This window comes from Convolutriloba macropyga, chromosome 10 (genome assembly GCF_964194025.1).
Source record: "Convolutriloba macropyga chromosome 10, txConMacr16.3, whole genome shotgun sequence".
NCBI lineage: Eukaryota > Metazoa > Xenacoelomorpha > Acoela > Convolutidae > Convolutriloba > Convolutriloba macropyga.
In genome coordinates this window covers 33426353-33448372 of record NC_134477.1, presented here as the reverse complement: position 1 = coordinate 33448372, position 22020 = coordinate 33426353, and the positions used below count along the sequence as shown (strand labels likewise).

The 22020-nt window shown below is 34.0% G+C and overlaps 1 protein-coding gene across 1 annotated transcript in view; it reads left to right on the top strand.

The window, feature by feature from the left end:
• Positions 1 to 13409, top strand: part of LOC142347998 (uncharacterized) — a 39446-nt gene extending 26037 nt beyond the window's left edge. The window contains exons 12-16 of the mRNA XM_075399162.1: positions 4894 to 5146; positions 5493 to 5593; positions 10553 to 10769; positions 11128 to 11301; positions 12166 to 13409. Of these exons, the coding sequence (XP_075255277.1) occupies positions 4894 to 5146; positions 5493 to 5593; positions 10553 to 10769; positions 11128 to 11301; positions 12166 to 12261 (841 nt within the window). The 3' untranslated portion in view covers positions 12262 to 13409. The remainder of the gene's footprint in view (positions 1 to 4893; positions 5147 to 5492; positions 5594 to 10552; positions 10770 to 11127; positions 11302 to 12165) is intronic.
• The last annotated feature ends 8611 nt before the right edge of the window (positions 13410 to 22020 follow it).

Below are 22020 nucleotides of genomic sequence, written 5' to 3'. Positions count from 1 at the left end.
GGCCTCCCTCGGAAAAAATTCAAAATTTCCTTGAGACTTTTGAAAGTTTATTGTTCAAAATAAACGCGATGAAAGAGGAAACTATTATTTGTGGTGACTTTAATATTGATATCTCTGATGCATATCATCAACAGTACCAAAACTTGATCAATTCATTTAATTATGAAATGCAAAACGCAGAACCTACAAGAGTAACTAAGTTCACGAGCAAATGTACCGATCAAATTTTTGATGATAAATGTCCAATTACGAAGAAGAAAATCTTCAAAAACAGTTGGATGACAAACAGGTTAAAGAATCTCATTAGCAAGAGAGATCGGGCACATGATACCCTCATATCTCACCCAAATAGTAAAAATGAAGTCCGGTTCAAGCAATTACGTAATTTAGTAACAAATGAAGTAGGAAATGCTCGCAAACAACACTATGATCAAAAACTGACTTTATCAGGTAGTCCAGCACTAAAATTTAAAGTGTTCAAAAAGTTCCTAGGGCAAAGGAAAAAATCAGTAAAAGACATTGATGTGGAAGAATTTAATCACTTTTTTACCAACGTAGGGAAGAAAGTGAGTAACACAAATTTTCACAATGTAGACAGTGAGCCAGGTTTGCCATGTCACGACAAAACTTTTTTCTTATTTCCCGTCAACACTATCGAAATATTCAACATAATAAGTTCATTAGAAAACAAAAGCACAGCGGGTCATGATGGAATTAGTAATAATTTTTTAAAACTTGTAGCTTCTGTAGTTAGCTATCATGTGGCTAAGCTGATAAATAGGAGCATTCAAGAAGGGGTTTTTCCGGTTTGTCTTAAAACAGCTAAGGTAATTCCTATACATAAAATTGGAAGTTTTGAAAACCCTTCAAACTATCGACCAATTAGTCTATTGTCATCCCTAAGCAAAGTGTTTGAAAAAGTCTTGAATACAAGAATGGTTGAATTCCTCGAAAAACATCAACTTCTCTCAAACGAACAGTTCGGTTTCCGGCCAAAACGCTCATGCACACACGCTATCGCATCAGTTACAGAACTGATGCGAAATATTATTGACTCACAAAAAATGGGTTTCGCTTTCTTCATTGACTTTCAAAAGGCATTTGATTGACACAATTGATCATTCACTTCTGATAAAAAAAATTACAAAATCTAGGCTTTCGAGGAAAAATTAGTACACTCATTGCTTCATTCCTGTCAGATAGAAAACAATTTGTAGTCCACGGATCAAAAGAGTCGAAAAAAATGGAAATTAATGTAGGTGTTCCACAGGGATCACTTGTGGGCCCGTTGCTGTTTCTTTTGTTTATCAATGATCTGCCTCAAATTGTTCAAGATAATTCAAAAATAGCACTTTTTGCAGACGACACAACAATTTTAACATCAGGCAATAATTTGGAAATTGAGGAAAAGCTCAATAATGACTTGAAAAAGATTGAAAATTGGTCCTCAAGAAACAAATTTGTCATTAAAAGTAAGAAATGTAAAATTGTTGGTTTTGGCCGGAATGTACAAAAATCAAAAAATCTGCTATCAGGCGAAGTGCTTGAAGAAGTAAATTCATTCAAATATCTAGGAGTGTTCATAGATAAGCATCTCAATTTTGATCCACACATTGAATATGTTGGCAAAAAATTAGCAAAATTCAACGGAGTGCTGTTCCGAGCAAGAAACGTTTTTACGAAAACTTTTTTATTACAAATGTATAATAGTTATGCCAAACCAATGATATCGTACGGCATTTTAGCTTACGGTTCCGCAAAAAAAAAACTCAGTTCGATTTTCTGTCTACAAAAACGCATTTTAAAGACTATCTTTTTCAAAAAGAGAGGAGACCATGTATGCTATCTTTTCAAGCGTTACAACGTGCTGTCAGTTTTTGACTTATATTTTGACGCTCTTGTAAAAGAGATCCTGGATCAGATTGCAAACGTTTCTCCTTTGAATTTTCTTGATGTTGACAGTAACAGGCCGAACACGCGGGCATCCATTAAGTCACTCATCCCTTTACCAAAATTTAAAACACAGACTCAGAAGAAATCCTTGAGATTTTCAATAATAAAAATGTTCAACTACCTTGCTAAAGAAAGTCTATTACCCAAACAAGTATCTAAAGAACAGATTTTTTCGATTCGAACTAAACTTAGGGCATATTATTTGGATAATAAAGATGTTTTCGATTTGTTTTTTTTTAGGTATTGCACGTTTTTTCTCTGGGCACCTATTGTAGAGTCATTTGACTCGTATGGTGTCCAAGGTGGTAATTTGATTAAACTTAATATTCTGTATAAAATGCTCTGTATCATCTACCATCTGAATTTAAATCAATCAATCAATCAATCGTTTCGAAGAACAGCAATATGTTTTTCATTATTTGTAAATTTTCAATCCATCGCTCAGCCTTCGAGGAATTTAATTTCGATTTTATATAAGTAGTATGAAACGCATGGAATACGGAAGTTAAGAAGACTTGGAGGGGAGGCTCAACGAGATCAACTGTTCATATTCCAGTTATTCTGTACAGCGAGTGCCCGGAAGTATTATTAATTGCTCTCAAACGAAGTTTGTAGCAATTATATTAGTCCTGTCGGTCTTTTATAATTCAATTTTTCGCTTGACCGATTTTTTAAGTGCTCTTAGAGCCTCTCAGCTCTGTTTCAGCTCAAACTGTTTTGGAGACTTATACTTATGGTGTGAAGGGCGGAAGAGAGGTTGAAGACTCCCCCACTGTTGACCCCCCGCAACTATTGCCCCCACCCCCACCGCGATGTTGCCCCCACCCCACTGTTGCCCACCCCCTCCTTCTCCATCGGCCCACTGGTGCACCCCCCACCCACTGGTTGCATTTGTTCACACAGCAAAGTTGAAAAAGTCAAATTTTCTGAAAGACTTCTTCCTCTCACTAACGGCATTTGCGCGCGTGACGTCATTTCTCAGTCGCTTTAGCAAAAGTTTTTAAGTTTTTTGCATGATTAGATTTTGATCATACGTGACTTACCTCACTCAGTAAAATGACTTTTGCACTTTAAAATTTAAAGTTTAATGCGAATTTGTTTAAGGTCAAAGGAACTCATATTTGCAGTAAAGGTCCCTAATAACAGGCTTCTGCGGAATGATTTTAACAAGCTTTATTATTTTATTGCTGAATGTTTTTGCCTAGTTTTTTTAGCGGCGTCGATTTGTTTTTCATTTAGACCTGTATCTGTTTTTATATTATATGGCACGCAGGTCTATTCTTTCACAGCTATTCCGGCAATCTGCCGGCTATTTTATTAATTTTATAATGTTTTTCAAGCTAATTGAAAATTTTTGTCCTTTTTTGAGTTCCTTCAGCCCTAGGTGTCAAGGAACCTCCTCTAGGTTTTTATAATAGATTACTGTATAATTTCTAGTGGTAGTGGAATGGTTTTAACATTTTGACATCACGAATTTTAGCATTTTGTTGACAAAACGTTCAGATTTTTTCATTTTTTTTTACTTTTAGTTTTCATTATTCAAGTTTTTACACACCCAGGGGCCTGATAGCCTCCTTAAAGGTTTTAATAATAATTCACTGAAACATTTTTATTGTTCATGTAGCAGTTGTAAACTTTTTATTATATCAATTTTTATCAATTTTTCGATAAAATTTTCATTTTAACGTTTTTTGAAAATTTTTGTCGGTTTTAAGGTTTCACCCGCCTCAGGAGGCCAGGAACGTCCTCTAGGTTTTGACAATAGGCTACCGTGCACTTTCCGAATGTAACGGAAAGTTTCTCAAGATTTCAACACCACGAATTTCAGCTTTTTTTTTACAAAGATTGCGATTTTTTTCAATTTTTTTATAATATTTATTGTCATCATTCAGGTTTTCAGCCTAGCAGAAAATCTCAGTTAGGGTTTGATAATAAATTACTGGAAAATTTTTTAACATGATTTAGTTATCAACTTTTATTATCTCGAATTTTTTTGAGCAGTTTTTTAATGCAACTTGCAATTTTTTTAAGTTTTTTGAAATTTTTGCTCATTTTTTAGGTTTTTATATTTTGTCATTTTTTTAGGTTTGGGTCATTTTTTAGGACGTGATCAAATCACGTCCTCTAGGCTTTGATTATAGGTTACTGCATAGCTTCTAGATGTGATGGAACTTTTTTCAAGATTTTATTATCAGCAATTTTTAAAAAATATTTGCAATTTTTTCAAGTTTTTGGATCTTTTTGAATTCTTTTTATCATTTTTTTGGGCACCAGGGTCCTAGAGACCTCCTCCAAGGTTTGATGATAAGCTGTGGCATAATTTTAGAGTTAATGGAATGCTTATCAATTTTTCAATGACTCCAGCTTTAGCAATTTTTTGATAAATTTTAATTTTTTTTTCAAATGTTGGGAAAAATATTATCATGTTCCAAATTTATGATCTTTATGAGTCAGCGAAACTATTTAAACTTGAAATAGGGATACTGGATAATCTCATGAGACAATGAATTGGTTTTGAAGATTTTATTATCTTGACTTTTTTCAAAATTTTGTTAAAATTTGCGATGGTTTTCAAAATTTTTGAATTTTTTTGTCCTTTTCTGAGTTTAATGATCATCTCAATCCAACGAAGCTTTTCAAGTCTTGCAGATGGGTTATTTGACTTAACTACAGGAACAAAGAGTAGTTTTGAACATTTTCACTGCGAAATCTGGAAGCTTTTTTTTAAAAAAAAATTGCAAAATATCAGTTTTTTATTTGATTCATTTACTAACAAGGCTAGAAAACTAAAAGTCGCAGAGTCGAATCAAGCTAAAGGTAGCCTCACTAAACCGTGGCTAGCTAGTGACTAACATCGCCCGATGTTAGTCGGTTATGTTTTTAGTACTTCTAATGAAAAGTTAGTGAAGCTGAACAGTTAACGAATCTTTTTGTCTTTAGGGCTGACAACACCGGTGACAACTCAGACAATTTCCAAGACATTAACTCGCCACCTAATGAGACCTCGTCTCGAGGAGAAGATAGTACTAATAGCGTAACAGGTGATGCAAACAATGATGCAGCAGAAGACGATGACGCGCAGTCGGCCACCAATGACGATTCGACCACTGTTTCAGCCGCGACTTGTGACTACTTGTTTTCAGAGACTGCTTTACCTGAGTACAATGACAAACTGCTTCTTCTCACTATTTTGGTATGTCTTGCTATTTATGCAATGCATGATATATTCTGTTCTAAATGGCTAGGAGGCAGTGGTGGCGCTGGGGGATACATATACGAAAATAATTACACTCTAATACTGATATATTCACGTTTTTGGTATATATAAATTTTAATGGATTATTTGTCCCACCTGTTGTTAGCCTATACAAACCATTATCAGTGCAAAAACACTAGTTACTTTGTTCAAGGGTAGTAATGAAAACAGTTTTGTTCACGGGATACAGTTCTGAACTTTCGAGTGAGATAACACAATTTGTACTCATTTAATGGCCAGAACACACGATAGGTGACCGTGTTAGTTAGTGCATTGTTTTCAGGCGACTATGTTACGCAACACAGCTGACGAGAATGAGTACAAAGTTCTCTTTGAGTACCTAGCAGAGGCCTCCCTCGTGTTCCCTCGCATATTCCCGCTCGTGTAAGTTCAGATCATATTTAGAATTTAAAAATTCTGAATTTATTGGCTGATATCTTGACGGTGTTAAGAGAACGTAGTTTTTATTTAATATCTATGATCGTGACCTGTTATTAGGTTTATACGGAGTTGGCTGTTATCTCTATTTTTTCTCACTAATGGATCAATTAATATTTATTAATAATTGTTTTGAAAACAGGTCTTAAAAAATTTTGAACAACTTTTCAAAACAACAAATTTTGAAGTTCAGCCTTTTTGCATTGAGTCTTGTCAGATTATGCCCCTACGTAAGCTAGCTCACTATCAAATTCGGGAAATTTTGATTAAGAGAAGACGAATAAATTGAAATTGAATTTTTAAATTGCTCTCGAATGAGAAGCAATTAATGTAAATGTGTGTGTCTTTTTAGTGCAGATTTTTTGCTTGACCGTTTTTGCACTTTACTTCTAGAATAACATTTGTCTTCTCAAATGTCTTTTTCACGCACTTGATTTTTTAGTGATTTCAATTGCTCTCACTCCGAAATAAAGTTTGTTGTGCAAACAAAACCAACTATTAGAGCTACGATGACAATGCCCGGATAGCCGAGTGGTTAATGCCTCTGTCGAGAGAAAAGAATCAGAAACAGGAAGTCGGAGTTCAAACCCTACATTCGGCTGATGATTTTGCACCCTTTATCTAGGCTACAGCCTCTGAACTAAGTTAACCCGTCTGTCATTCTAGAGCAATTTTTCCGACGTTAGTCGGTTTATGTTTTTAATTAGCTGCGATAACCATAGCTGAGTGGAGCTATTATTTGCGGTCTTCTGGTTTTTTACGACACAAAGAGGAGTATTGGTTTTCTTCTCGTTTTTAACGGAAACATTTTGTTTAGGCAGGATATTCGCCTGAAAAGTGAGTGGTTTTGCCGTGGACTAAATTTTTCTGAGAAAGAAGTTTTTTGTTCATGAGCTTTGCTGACTGAACAACTTTGCGACTTTTCAAATGTTTTTTTGACATAATGTTGCATACATGTAACAGTTTTAGGCCGTTTTTCGTCCGTTTGGCTCAGTTTTTTGGGTGGTAGTTTGATTTTTTTGTAGAATTATTTTTGAATCGATGCTGCATCATTATTCAACTCGAAAATGAGAGCGTAATAGAGAATTTCAATTGCAAAAGCTCATATTTCTTATTTTTTGTGATAACTTTTTTATTATTGGATCTTTGAGCAGATTTTTTGAATCAGTGTATATGGCAATTTGATAATGCATGAATTGAATGCAAATGCATTACACGTAAGCTATTTTTGTTGTTTTTAATAGCTGCAGAGCTATAGCCTGTTATTTTTGTCCTCATCTCTGGATTTTAGCGTCGTTGAGATTGTTGTTGCGACCATATGACGTCTGAATCACATCAAATCGTTCATTCAGTTATTTTTTTGTTATTCATTCGCGTGATTGTTCATTTTTTTACTCATTCGCGTGGTTAATTTTTTTGTCATACGTAAATGATCTCTCTCTAAAAAATGATTTTTCTTGTTCTCAAAATCACTTTTCTTCAAATAGATTAGGTCAAATAGATTAGGTCTACCGAATTTAACTTCTCTGCTATTCTTTAAAACAGTTTCTGCGACTGTGTGCATTTTGCATTTGTTTTTTGCATTTGTGTTTTTATTTTTATTATTATTTTTATTATTTTTATTATTTTATTATTATTATTATTATTATTATTATTATTATTATTATTATTATTATTATTATTATTATTATTGTTATTATTATTATTATTTATTTTGCATTTATTTTTTGCATTTGTGTGCGACTGAAGATCTACGAAGCTATTGCAGCTATTTTCTGGCTAGCTAGTAGTGAATACGAGCAAAATCAAAAGAAACGGAAAAGAAAATAAACCGATAAAGCCCGGTCTTTAAGTCATTGTGGATTAGGTTATCAAAGTTCATTAGAGCTATTGCTAGCCAATATTCGTAGCTTAATGACCTTCAGTTTAGAAGCTGAAGTAACTTTAGGTTTAGAATCTAACTGAAAGTGCTTACTGAATTAGAACAATTTTTGAAACTTAGAAAAATTTTGTCAATTTCAATCTCTTCTTTTTTCTTTTTCTGTTTCAATCCCAATGTGCGTTTATTGCGTCAACGGTGGCTATTTTCCGGCAAGTTGCCGGCTATGTTTGTACTTTGGTTTGATTTACTAAAATAAGGCTTTTTGTGCTCTGTCAGGGATTTTAGTTTCGTTTTTTTTGCTAACTCACTTTTTTGGCGTTAAGTAGCTGAATTTCAATAAAGTAGTTGTACTGCTTGGAGGATGCTTATGAAATGTACTTGTTTTTCTCCTTATTGTTTGCCATTTGATTCAAACTTGCAACATTCTACCCACATTTTACCATTTGTCAGCTTTTTGTCTCCTACATATCTCTGCTTTGTTGATGGTACAGCTTATTTATTTTTCTGCTCTACATTTTTTTTTACATTTATGACATTTTTATGTTGATTCAAGGATAGTAATCTCTTGCCCTAATTTTATTTTTTTTAAATAGCCGCCCTCATTTTCTCAGCCGGCTATTATAGCGCTCCTATTTTTTTTTTTACTTCGTCGAATAAAAAAATGTTTCGCTTTACCTCATTTTGCCGCCTTTTCAACATTTTGCGTGAAATCTTTTTGACTTCTCTAGGCTAGTTTCTCTCTTCTCTCTTTCTGCTAAAAGTGATTTTGAACATCAGTTGCTCAGCAAAGCAATTCAAAATGAATAGAGTCAGTATAAAAAATTGAAGTCAGAAATAGAAACGGGATAAACCCATAAAGCCCAATTTTAGATGCCCGCTATTTGAACGTCGTTCCTATAAGTCTTATTTACCATCTCTAATGCTTATTGTTATTGATGGTAGCCCCTGTAGCCTCTCTCTAAAACAGAAGTATGTTCAACCACGAAATGCCATCAAAATAAATCGGACTTAAAAAAATGTTTTTGTACAAAAATCTTTTTTTTTCAATATCTTCTGTTATTTCAATCCCAATCATGCTTATTGGAATCAACGGCGGCTATTTTCCGGCAATCTGCCGGGTATGTTTTTTCGTTGCAGTTCATTTTATTCATCATAGTGCAGCTCCGAAAGTTTGTGGAGACCTCCTTTTTAAAAAAAATTTCAGAATTAATTGATTGATCTTCATTTTTTGTGATGTTTCCTGGGCCTAGCTTTTGTTGAATATTGACCTTTTTCAAACAGTTTTCCTTTATTTTATCTTTTTTTACTTGCCGTTAATTTCATTTATTTTTATGGAGTGCTAAGAAATTGTTACAATGTCTGTTACAATTCAAACTGTTCGAAAATTCTTGGGATTATTTTTTGGTAATAAATAATTGTTTCAGTGTTTAATAGCCGCCCTCCTGTTTTTAATTCGTCAAACTTTTTTTCGCTTCACCCATTTTGCCGCTTTTTCGACACTTTGCGTGAAATCTTTTTGACTTCTCAGGGTAGTTTCACTCTTCTGTCATTCTGCTCAAAGTCCTTTTAAACAGCAGCTGCTCAGCAAATCAATTCAAAATGAAGAGAGTCAGTATATAAAGATCAAAGTCAGAAATAGAAACGGGATAAACTCATAAAGCGCATTTTTTGATGCCCGGTACTTGAACTTTGTCCTCATAGGTTTTAGTTACTATCTATAATGCTTATTGGTATTGATACTAGACCCTGTAGCCTCTCTCTGCGAGACAGGAGTATGTTCAATTAGTAAATGACATCAAAATAAATCGCACTTAAAATTGTTTTTATACGAAAATCCTTTTTTGTTGATATTTTCTTTTCTTTCAATCCCAATAGAGTTATGGGAATCAACGGCGGCTATTTTCCGGCAATATGCCGGGTATGTTTATCTATTTGTTTTGTCTTTTTCCTGGCCAATTTAAATTTTTCAATAGTTTAGGCTAATAAGGTAAAATATTGCTAACAAAAGAGAAATTTCATTGATTTTCTTAACATTTGCTGTGACGCCAAAACAAAATTTTTTTTCTTGAGATCTTTTTAATTTTCATTTTTAATTTTTTTTTGTTCAATTTTTGACACTTACATCATCCTTACCGGTAGCAACTTCAATTGCAGAGTTTTGAGCCTATCAATTTTCGTCCATCTTAAAATTTTGACTATTTTTCATTGTTGCCAGATATGTGTCTAATACTACCAAGTTTTGTGGCTTAAAGATTTCAAAATGATTCATCTATGTCAACATTTCTTCCTAAGGTTTATATATGCCCGATTTTTTATGCTTTTTGAATGGCGTCGTAATGGTTAATTGCTCTAAAACGAAGTTTGTAGCAACTTCATTAGTCCTGTTGGTCTTTTTAATGCGATTTTTCGCTTGACCAATTTTTCGTCTGACCCATTTGACTTCTCGACCTCAAAAACAGAATAAACAAGTGGCGCCATGAGGTAATTAAATTCTCTTAGAGCCTTTCAGCTCACAAGTCTCCAAGTATGCGATTCACAACCTGTTTTGGAGACATACTTATGGTTTGAAAGGCGGTTCTTAGAAGTTGACCATATGACGTCTCACTCATAGAAGTTGACCGTATGACGACGTCTCACTCACTTTTAAATCTGCTTTTTGTTTATTTATTATTCAATTTTAATTCATGCAAAATTGTGTACGTGACATCATTTTTAAAGTGTAGTCAGTTTTTCTGATCATTCGTGTGATCAAGTTTTGGGTCACATGGCCTCACACAACTGACTCCCTGTCTTAAATTGATTTTGCCTGAGAAGATAATATCAAATCAGTATTTGTCACTCCAAATGAAGGTTATTTGAGTATTTGAGGGCAGTTAAAAGAAGCGACACATAGCTTATGCGACACATAGCTTACGCGTCTTTTTGAGATTCTAAAAGCTTTTGCATCTATTTTCTGAAAATCTTCCAGCTATTTTTGAAGTGCTCTTTTTGTTTGATGTTCTGTGATGTTTTCACCTGTTCAGATACACTTTGATTGACCAGAAAATGTCATCGACGTTGACCCAAAGTGTCGACATAGATCTCATCAATGCAGCGCAGAGCATAGTGTACAACATATTTGCCCAACAGGAGGAAAGCACCTCTGGATCTGGGGCAGGTGCAGGAGGGGGAGGTCTGGGAGGTATTGGGGGAGGAGGAGGGACTCCCCACCATCATCACAGTCAACATACTAATCTACAGGTGAGACTATTCTTCAAAGAAGTTCGGCTATGAAGTTTCCTCTACCTTTGAGGGTAATTTGCTCTCAGAAAGAATTGTTCAACAATTATATATTGGCATAGTTTTACTTCAGCTTCCATTTTTTTAACTACAAAATTTAAACTTGATCATATTGATAAAAATTAAATTCAGTTATTGGGCTTATAATTACCACATGTATGTTATTGCAGCAGTAATAATGGAACCAATCGAAAAAGTGCCATTAAAGTGAAAAAGTGACTTCAGTCAGTTTCAAGTTTAGTATGAATGATAATTTGAAATTGAATGGCATTTTTTCATTTCATTGCAAGTTATCTTCTTGTAAATGAGCTTGTTTAAGGCTATTGGCTTTGGTGGCTTCTGGCGCTTTGCTCAGAGTTTCAACAAGTCTGGGGCCAGTTCCAACATGGACAATGTTGACATGTTCACAAAATTTGTGCATGTCCTCCTCAACACTGTGATCCCGAGCGCGAGTCCCACTCAGGGCAATCACGCGCAGCTCACGACACCAAGGGTACGTAGAAACCGATCAACGTTAAATTAAAATTAGCGTCCGAATCAGTAATTAGAATTGATATCAAACAAACAAGAGAGCTTGGTAATGTGCTTTACTCAATGTTCCGACCCCGCTCATTCACATTTTTATTTAATTGTCTGCCAAATGAGGAATAGATAGAAAAATATTTGAAAAATGCACTCTAAAAAACGTGCAGGTAAATTTACCTAAAAATTCAGGTAAATTTACCTGAACTGTGCATGTGTTTTGGCGTTCCTGTACACTACCTGCACGGCACCTGCACGTACCTGCAAATGCAGGTAATTTTACCTGAAATGTGCATGTAGTCCCCCTGCACATTTTACCTGCAATTTACCTGAACAGTCCAAATTTTAGGTAATTTTACCTGCACAATTTACCTTAAATTTGCAGGTAATTTACCCTTACAGTGAGTCTGTTCGATAATCCCTACTTCTTAGTTCCGAGAAACCTGTCTTCAAAATATTGTCCCAATTAAATTCATCCCAATGAAATTGGTCGCCCAGCTGTTGAGTTTTGAGATGTTTGTAAAAGAAATTGACTCACAAATGATTTGGCGGATATGGAAGGCGGAAAAATTCTGTTCTGTCTTTTTAAAAAAATTCGACAGCTGTTATTGTTTTTTGTTATCCACAGCCGTATGGCGTAACCACAAAAGTTTGATCCGCCTGTTTTTGGAAATGAGCAAATTCCGAGAATTATTTGAACAATACTCCATCATGCCGCCAATAAGGGTTAGCTCCACATCGTTTCGTGGCCGCTAAAAATGTGAATTGACTTAGATCAAGAGGAGAAATGGCACCACTAGGAGATATTGTTGTCCTGACTTACTTGTAATTCCAGGTAAACACTCTTCTGTCAATGTCCTTGAGCTCCATCTCATCTGCTGGTGCTCTCAGTTTGACAGGCTTTGACAATGATGACGACCTCCTGGCTTGAACAAACGAACAACCAACAAACAAAAAGAAATCGATACAACCTTTGACTAGAATTGATTGGACTGATTTGCATTGGAATTGATTTTAATTGCATACTTGGAGACAGTTTCAATGCAGTTAAATGGTGAGTGGCGATGATGATAATGACGATGAATGTTAAAATGGTCGATTTTAAAATCATATAAAAAGAACTTAAATGCTAGAGATCTAAAATGAACTAATGACCTCGAACCATGTGCGACAATGTTTATCGTACGTGCAATATAATGGTACAGCGGTGCCTAATCTTTTGCAAGTTGGTAGCTATTAGTTTTTGCTGAGAGATGAAAAAGGAGAAAGGAAGTCTATCAAAGGAGGAAAAATATATCTTATGTAGTTAGTAAAAATGGTAAACAATTCCAACAACCGGTTGCACGCCGAAACAAAATTTGCTAAAAATAACCTTGTTTTGCTCCACCAATATTTTGTGTAATGTTTTCAGTGTTAATTAATTTTGCGAATTTCACCAACATAATTTATTTAATGTAGAATCCGTTAAATGATACTAAATGATAGTCGGTGTTGTGTTATGGCATTGTATTGATGAGAAGTAGCATTTCGTGGTTTGTATCGACTGCTTAATTTTTACTATTTTGCTGCCATTTCGAGATGAAACATTTTTAACAATCGAATTTAGTGCAATATCAATTTAAATATCTGACTATAATTTTGTTGTGTGCTAGTTATCGTTGTAAATAATTTCAGCAGCAATTTTGTATGCAGTGTTTCAGTTTCGAGTCATGATAGATGCATTTTTTGTTAAAAACTACCCAGTACTTTAAACACCGGTCCAAATATCGATGAAATTGCAAGTGGCACTGAAATGGGCTCACATAGCACTCTGATGTTTCTTTTCTATAATCCCTGCTTGGTTGATATTTGTGATCAGCTCAGATTGAACTTGATTGGAGAATTAGTATGCCTGCTTAATGTCGACTACCCGTGACGTATTTTTGTGCAATATCTATTTTAGCTTCGTTGACCAATGTTTACGATATCAAATCTTATTTAAGAAAGTTTCACTTAGTCCGTGTTCAAAAGAATTATTTGGTGTGTGTTTTGTATTTCAACTTGTTCAAAATTGTGGAGCCTCTTCCAGAATTCAGTGGTATTAATGGCCAAAAGATTTTAAAAAAGCTCAAAGCAAAAGCAAAAAAACTTTGAAAAAAAAATTAATTATTGAATCATGGAGTTAATTTGATTTCTGGAAAGTTCGAAGTTTTCACTCATATTTTAATTAGTGGTTCTAAATGTTTGTTTCCCAACGTGCTACAAAATATATGGAATAGTGCAATCTTTCTGCAAATGTATTATGCCATGTCTAACAATATCAGTGTATAGTTTAGTTTAATGTTATTCTCTGAAAACTTTTCTTACATTTTCAAATCGAACACCTTAACCCCTTTCTCCACGGTTCTATGGAAAATGACAGCAACGCTCGGAAACGTGAGGTTGTACAGAATGTTTTAACCTCTTTCAACCGGGAGCCTCAGCGCAAGTCATCCTATTGACCGTTCAGGAAATAAATTTGTGAGACGAAATGAAACAGTGATATTTCAGTTTGATCTTAAAATGATAGATTTTCTTTCAAATTGCTTTTGAAAACATTTTAAAGCAGTTATGGTAATTTATGACTCCAAGAGAAATTTTGATCGGGCGCAATTTTTTCAACTGCAAGAGGTGTTTTCGTGATCATCTCTTTTTCAACCGCGCAAGTGGTTCTTACCGGATGTGAAGTCAATCAACCACGGGAAAATCTCCGATATATTGAATTGTTCAACAATTTTGAAGAGAGGAGCGGAATTGGAGTTGTTTTTCAGCTGCGAAGTGATACCTGTTATTGGTCTGACGATCCGATCCTATTCATTGCTAGGTCTACATCTTTTTAGTCAACATTTTATTTGAATTTTTCATTGCTTTGTCTTTTGATTATGCATTGTTTTTACCCTTGATGCCAATGAGAAGTCAATGAGTTTGCTGCAAGTGTGAACTAAAATTACTTCAAATTATTTTGGGATCAAATTCATGCAAGATAAAGAATTTATAGTTTTTTCAAATGTGTCCTATTTGAGTCTATTTGTGGTTAAATTTCTTCAAGCTTTTGCCTAATTTCATTATTTCCTTTTTTATAGCCGCGAAGCGATAACTGAGGCTATTTTTGGCCTTCTCTTGGTTTTTTACAATTCAAAGAATTTGAATTGTATTGGGGAGCTGTCTTTTAAGATTGTTTACACATTTTCTCGATTTTTGAACTCAAATTAGAGTAGTGATTTTTTTCTCGCCGAAACAGAAAGTGGAGCAAAAAGCGAGTGGTTTTGCAGCGTGAACTTTTTTTCCACTCTGAAGTAGAGTGAGAAAAGGCTGTTTGAACAAAAGTTCTCTTTCTCACTGGTGGTTTTTTTTTGCTCGCATGCGGCAATTTCATTGCTTGATCTTTACTTTTTTCATTTTTTGGATAGGATTTTTCTTTAAATGATTTTCTCAATCCATTCATAGTTTTGTTTGAACCAAATTTCCATTTCTCGCTAGTGTTTTTTTGTTCACATGCGGCATTTTGACATTGATTTTCTGTTTAATTTAATATTTTTGATCTGATTTTTTCAGAAATGGTTTCTCCATTTCTCTTGGCGTCCTTTCTATGTCTGGATTTTGTTAAATCAATAACAATTATTTGAATTGTACGTCAGGACTTGTCCTGATATGTTTTCTTATTTCGTTGTCAAGATTTTTGTTTCGACCATTGACGTTCCAGCCACTTCTGATCTGCTTTTTGTTCATTCGTTCATGCAATTTCAACTTAATAGCATGCGTAACGTCATTTTTCACTCTTATTGGAACGAGTTTTTTTTTCATTTGCGTGATTAAGTTTATGGTCAAACGTGACTAACCTCGCTTTCAAAATCAACTTCCTCACTCTGAATGTGACTTTTCTTATCTTTAGTTCAATGAGAAAAGGTCAGGTGAGTGTATATTGCTCTAATTGAGGTTATTTAAGAGCAGCTAATAAATTTGTGAGACGAAATGAAACAGTGATATTTCAGTTTAGTCTTAAAATGATAGATTTTCTTTCAAATTGCTTTTGAAAACATTTTAAAGCAGTTATGGTAATTTATGACTCCAAGAGAAATTTTGATCGGGCGCAATTTTTTCAACTCCAAGAGGTGTTTTCGTGATCATCTCTTTTTCAACCGCGCAAGTGGTTCTTACCGGATGTGAAGTCAATCAGCCACGGGAAAATCTCCGATATATTGAATTGTTCAACAATTTTGAAGAGAGAAGCGGAATTGGAGTTATTTTTCAGCTGCGAAGTGATACCCGTTATTGGTCTGACGATCCGATCCTATTCATTGCTAGGTCTACATCTTTTTAGTCAACATTTTATTTGAATTTTTCAGGGCTTTGTCTTTTGATTATGCATTGTTTTTACCCTTGATGCCAATGAGAAGTCAATGAGTTTGCTGCAAGTGTGAACAAAAATTACCTCAAATTATTTTGGGATCAAATTCATGCAAGATCAAGAATTTATAGTTTTTTCAAATGTGTCCTATTTGAGTCTATTTGTGGTTAAATTTCTTCAAGCTTTTGCCTAATTTCATTATTTCCTTTTTAATAGCCGCGAAGCGATAACTGAGGCTATTTTTGGCCTTCTCTTGGTTTTTTACAATTCAAAGAATTTGAATTGTATTGGGGAGCTGTCTTTTAAGATTGTTTACACATTTTCTCGATTTTTGAACTCAAATTAGAGTAGTGAGTTTTTTCTCGCCGAAACAGAAAGTGGAGCAAAAAGCGAGTGGTTTTGCAGCGTGAACTTTTTTTCCACTCTGAAGTAGAGTGAGAAAAGGCTGTTTGAACAAAAGTTCTCTTTCTCACTGGTGGTTTTTTTTGCTCGCATGCGGCAATTTCATTGCTTGATCTTTACTCTTTTTTTCATTTTTTGGATAGGATTTTTCTTTAAATGATTTTCTCAATCCATTCATAGTTTTGTTTGAACCAAATTTCCAATTCTCGCTAGTGCTTTTTTGTTCACATGCGGCATTTTGACATTGATTTTCTGTTTATTTTAATATTTTTGATCTGATTTTTTCAGAAATGTTTTCTCCATTTCTCTTGGCGTCCTTTCTATGTCTGGATTTTGTTAAATCAATAACAATTATTTGAATTGTACGTCAGGACTTGTCCTGATATGTTTTTTTATTTCGTTGTCAAGATTTTTGTTTCGACCATTGACGTTCCAACCACTTCTGATCTGCTTTTTGTTCATTCGTTCATGCAATTTCAACTGAATAGCATGCGTAACGTCATTTTTCACTCTTATTGGAACGAGTTTTTTTCATTTGCGTGATTAAATTTATGGTCAAACGTGACTAACCTCGCTTTCAAAATCAACTTCCTCACTCTGAATGTGACTTTTCTTACCTTTAGTTCAATGAGAAAAGGTCAGGTGAGTGTATATTGCTCTAATTGAGGTTATTTAAGAGCAGCTAATCGAAGCAGCAATAAGTCATACAGATTCATAATCAAAATATAACATCTCAGCATTTAATGAAAAATGTTTTTCTAGTGCTATGTTCTAGCTATGTTTTTCTAGTGCAAAGAAGATTTCTACTGTTCTCGTAAACACTTCCCAGAGCGAAGACCCACGCAAACACTTCCAAGAAGGTTCAAAAAATTGTTGAGAATTCCCTGTACCAGGTTGAGCACAAAAATAAACAAGCAGAGTAACAAAGTAGGCCTTTTTGAAGTCAGCAATTATAACATCACTATAGTGGTAAACTATAGTGATGTTATAATAAGTCTAGAGACTTGAATTTATGGGAGGTTCTTAGAATTTGACCCCCCCCCCCCCAACTTGACCTTCTCCCTCCTCCACTTCATCCCCTGGCATTTGAGCTCAAAATAGTAAAACTGTCCTAAACCGTACCTAGTGATAGTCGAAGCGAGCCGCTTGCCAGTCGTTTGAAAGCAATTCATCCGATGTTAGTCTGTTAAGTTAATATTTTGATTGTAAATCATTTATCTCACTCCCTGTGTGCATTCAACACCAATAATAAGGTAATCTAAGGTTGCTCTAAGCTTTTTCTAGCCCCCTCCAAAACCCTCCTTCACCTCATTTCACGCGTAGTGCTGCGCTGAGTGGTTTTGCGGCGTGAAATTTTTTAACTCTAATTTTAAAGTAGAGTGAGAAAACGGTGTTTGAACAAAAATTCGCTTACTCGCTAGCAATTTTTTTTCACATGCGGCAATTTCACTTTGATTTTTTCTGTTTTTTCGATTTTTTCAAATGGATTTTTTTTGTAACTGGTTTTTTCTCGTTGATTGTAGACCTAGTTTTTTATTGAATTTCAATTTATTGCTATTGGTTTTTTTGTTCACATGCTGCATTTTACCTTTGATTTTTTTGAATTTTTTAAAAAATTTTTTTATCTGATTTTTTTTTTGTAAATGATTTTCCCAGTTCACTCATAGTCGTACTAGGTCTAGGCTTTTGTTTATTCAATGAAAGTTTTTTGATTTGTACGTCAGGACTTTCTCGCTATGTTTTTTCATTTTTGAACACGGTGTAATCCACGTTATATGTTGGACAAAAACGTTATATGTGTTCTCTATGCCATTGCACTCTATATTGTAATAGGAGTGGTGAGAATTGTACTCCTTTTATCACCCAAATCATAGTGCCTTTTTGGTATTACTCTAGTAGGAGGACTCTAATAAGGAGTCTTTATCACTGATTCGGTTTTGGAAAAAAAAATCCCCATCGACAGTCCTCAACTTAATTTTAGATAGGAAATATAACCCCAACAAAAACAATGTCTAAAAAACTTAGACGTGAATCTACTTCAATCTGTCTATCTTGGTGCCTTTTTTGTTTGTCTGTAAGTATGAATTTGCTGTGAACATGGAGGTCATCAAATTTTTATTTGAGCTTTAGCTTAAGAGATACAGCAACCACTTCCATAAATTAAATTGTTGCAACTGATTCAACATGGAGCTTTTGTCTTAAACTAAAAAATGTGGCAATCTTTTCGTGTAAAGCTTTGAAGTTTAATTTTTATCGTTAAACTTTGTTTAAAGTATAAGTCAGTTGTTTTGATGCTGACAAATAATTTGTTGTCTGTGAATGCCAAGGTTTATTGTTGAAGAGCTAATGTGACAAATTTGTATCGGGTAAAACCCAATAAGATTTAAGGCACTTTTGTAAATGCTGACAGAAATCTGGTAAGATCTTATAAAACCACTTTTTATCATATAATATTAGAATAATTTTCGTCTCACTAGATGTGGTAAGATGGGAGTCATCTTATGCTTGCTGAAGAAGTTTTCATTTCCAGCTACTTTTGACAGGAAGAAACCTATCATGCAAGACTTAAAAACTATTATATGAGATCTGATAAAAGAATGTAACAGATGGAGTTGGTATTATACGTTTGCTCATAATGTTCTGACCCCGCTCGTCAGTATTTCGACTTAATTTTTTACCAAATGAGGAAAAGATTGGAAACATTCAAAATTTCGTATACTGTTGAAAAACAATCGGTGTATGAGTAAAAAAAAGAATGTTATGAACTCAAACTACCTAATGAAAGTAATAATGATTCAATTGAGCTCCCATCTGGCCGGCCATTAATGAGACGGGGAGACAAAACAAGCAACGAAAACGACAAAAAGAAAATGATATTTACGGGAAAAATTGATATTCATTTTTCTTTTAATTACACTTATTAATAAAGCCAAAAACTATCAAATGAAGCTTAATATAACGTGTACTTCACTACAAATCAGATGGGACTTTTCACTAATCAGACTTGGTAAGACGGCAAAAAGAGGCAAAATTCAATATTGCATTGATTTTTTTGGAACCAGATAACGGATAATTTTGAAAGGCATATCAATCACTAGCTTTCAAAACGAAAACACTCGCGATAGATGTACATGCAACTGGTTTGAGAAACAACAGGACCTGTCATCTTGTTAAAACTACAAAATAACAACAACTGCAGTCCAAACCCGCAAAATCAAATTTATTTTACGTCCACACACATTGATAGGGTCATTATAATTATAAATCTCTAACAAAATAACCGCTTTAGCCTTATCTGAACATCTATCGGGCCTGTTTTAAGTGTGTTAGCTGTAAAGACAATAGGAAAACCTCATAGATTAACTATAGCCAAAAATACAACCATTTTGTCAAAACCATAAAACATCAATTAAAGTGAAACCTACAGAACTCGATGTTTGCTCACAAGTAAAATGAGTATTGAGATTAAGTTATAAGTTGAAAAAAAGAAAAAATGTCTAAAATTTAAAATCACTCCAGTAACATTGAAATCAAATAAACTGAAAGCCATCAAGTCCATTGGCTGTCGAGTGACAACATTGAAAAAGTTTACTTCCGTCGGCCTAAGAAAACATTGAGACCTGTCATTATCCAGAACGTATCATACGACTGCAAAAAGGCTGCAGGCAAGTCGAAATAATAATAAGTATTTGCGCGAAAAATCGTCGAACCCCTTATGTCTGCCAGCTGCGAATACTTTATACATGGTGAGTTGCGCTTCTTTTCAAGGCCTGTGAGACATGTCATTGAGGTAACAATCTGACATGAGAACGAAAATGAATCACAATTTTGTGCAACAATTTTATGAAAACTCGTAGTATCGAAGTCATGAAAACAAACCGTAAAAGCATAAAAGCAATAAGTTTCATGTTATTTGTGTCACTGAAAAGAGGATGTGATCTATGATGAATGGGATTGAGCCACAAGCTAACAGAAGTAAAAGTGTTTATGCTCAAAGTTTGAGTGATATTTTTTGCATTGAAGTATATTCAAAGTCTTAAAAGCCATTAGTTATCAATGGAGAGCACTAGATAGTTTCAATTAAACTTACTTGGATAGCCGATTGGACTTTTGATTATTGACACTGGGTATGAAAGCATAATTTTTGCTTATTGGCTTCCCTTCGTACTAAATTAATCTCTCATCATACAAAACACTATCTGAAAGCTGGTATATTTTTTGAAGTGGCATAAAAACAGACAGGTGCAAACAGATTTTTAAAGAGAAGACAGCTTTTCATTACACTTCTAATCATTTCTGATTCTTAAAATCTACGAATGGACCAGAACTGGCCTTGTTATTCCTTTGAATCTATTTAAAACACGTAAATGTTCCAAATGTTAGCGCAATACATAATTTAGTGAAAAACACTTAATAAATCAAATTAAATGATGCATTTTGAGTAGATATCTAATCAATTTTGCAAAAGGATAACAAGGTTTGGATTGTTGATCCCATTCTTCAGGATGTGGAAAAGTAGACCTCATTTGATTGTATAATGATTGTGCCAGAAGCTTTGTTCTCATGATAAATTTGCACAATATGGTCTACACACGCATATGCGCTGCCATTTTTTATTGAAAAAGGCCGAAATTTCAAATTTTTAACAAAAAAAATTTCACCAAGGATTTCTGAAGATCTCCCCCATCTTTAAATGTAGAACCATGCTGAACTTTTTTATTTTTTTTTTAAAAAAATCAAAATTCCGAGCACAAATTACGGAAGAAGTAAAAAAAATACTTACCCGAATGTTCACAAAAATTTAGGTATTCTACAATTGACGGGCTTGCTAACAATTCCAGTCGCAACTATTTGCAATGAATAATTGGATCAGCCAGGATGGGCCGGAGAAAACGGAACAAAAACCAAGTTGAGCTCATAATTCGGGTTGGATAGTTAGATCGGAATCAACTAGGACTATCTTTTCAAGCGACTTTCAGACAAATTTGTACTATATTAGGCCTCAAAATCTCAAAATTTTTTTGGTCATGTAACCGAGTTTAAATTTACATTAAAAGATTATCAAGTAAAAGTACTTCTGAACGAATGAGATCTGGTTCATGACACAATCAATTAAAATTATAGCAGAGCAAGTCCTAAATTCAAACCCAAAATTTTCAATCAACTGATGACTTAAATTAATTATTTTACAACAACTTGAAACTACGACAGTGAACAAAATTTACTAATTTATAAAAGCTTTAAAAGCTTTCATTTATAAAAATTAACAAAAAAACTGAAAACAATTAGAAAAATTATGTTTCCAGAATCTAATGTTTTTAGGAATTACCAACACCAATTGTCAAATTTTTCATTCTACGCATCCTTGGAATAGACAACTTACAACTACCATGTGGTAATCGATAACTGACCAAACAAAAATTTTGCCAAAGCTCATGAAATTACTAGCAATCAGAAAAATTTTCAAGTTTAATGGATTTATTGAAAGAATAGCTCTTTTTAGCAGTCGTAATGACTGGAAAAAGGGCAAATGTACTACAAATCTAGGTAAGAGTAACAAATTCACCTAAACATTATGAAAACAAACGGTTTTTTGTCAATAAAAATGTTTTAGCTAAAAATAGGAGACAATGGATTGACGAAAACAACGCTGAAAAATGCTGAAATTCCATTAAGAACTGTTAACTTTATGATTATGCAATAAGAATACAAGAAAAAAAATAAAACACGCAGGTATAAAAAGACAACTGTTTTTCAAAAGAAAAAGTCAAACTCTTGAATTTGACTTCTATGAATTGATAAGATTCAATTTTTCGTCATAAGCAACCGATAAAACACGTCATTATTGAGACAGAAAAAAAACAATTTTTGGAAATTTTAAAAGTTTGAATAAATGTTACAATTAGTATGAAAATTAAAGTG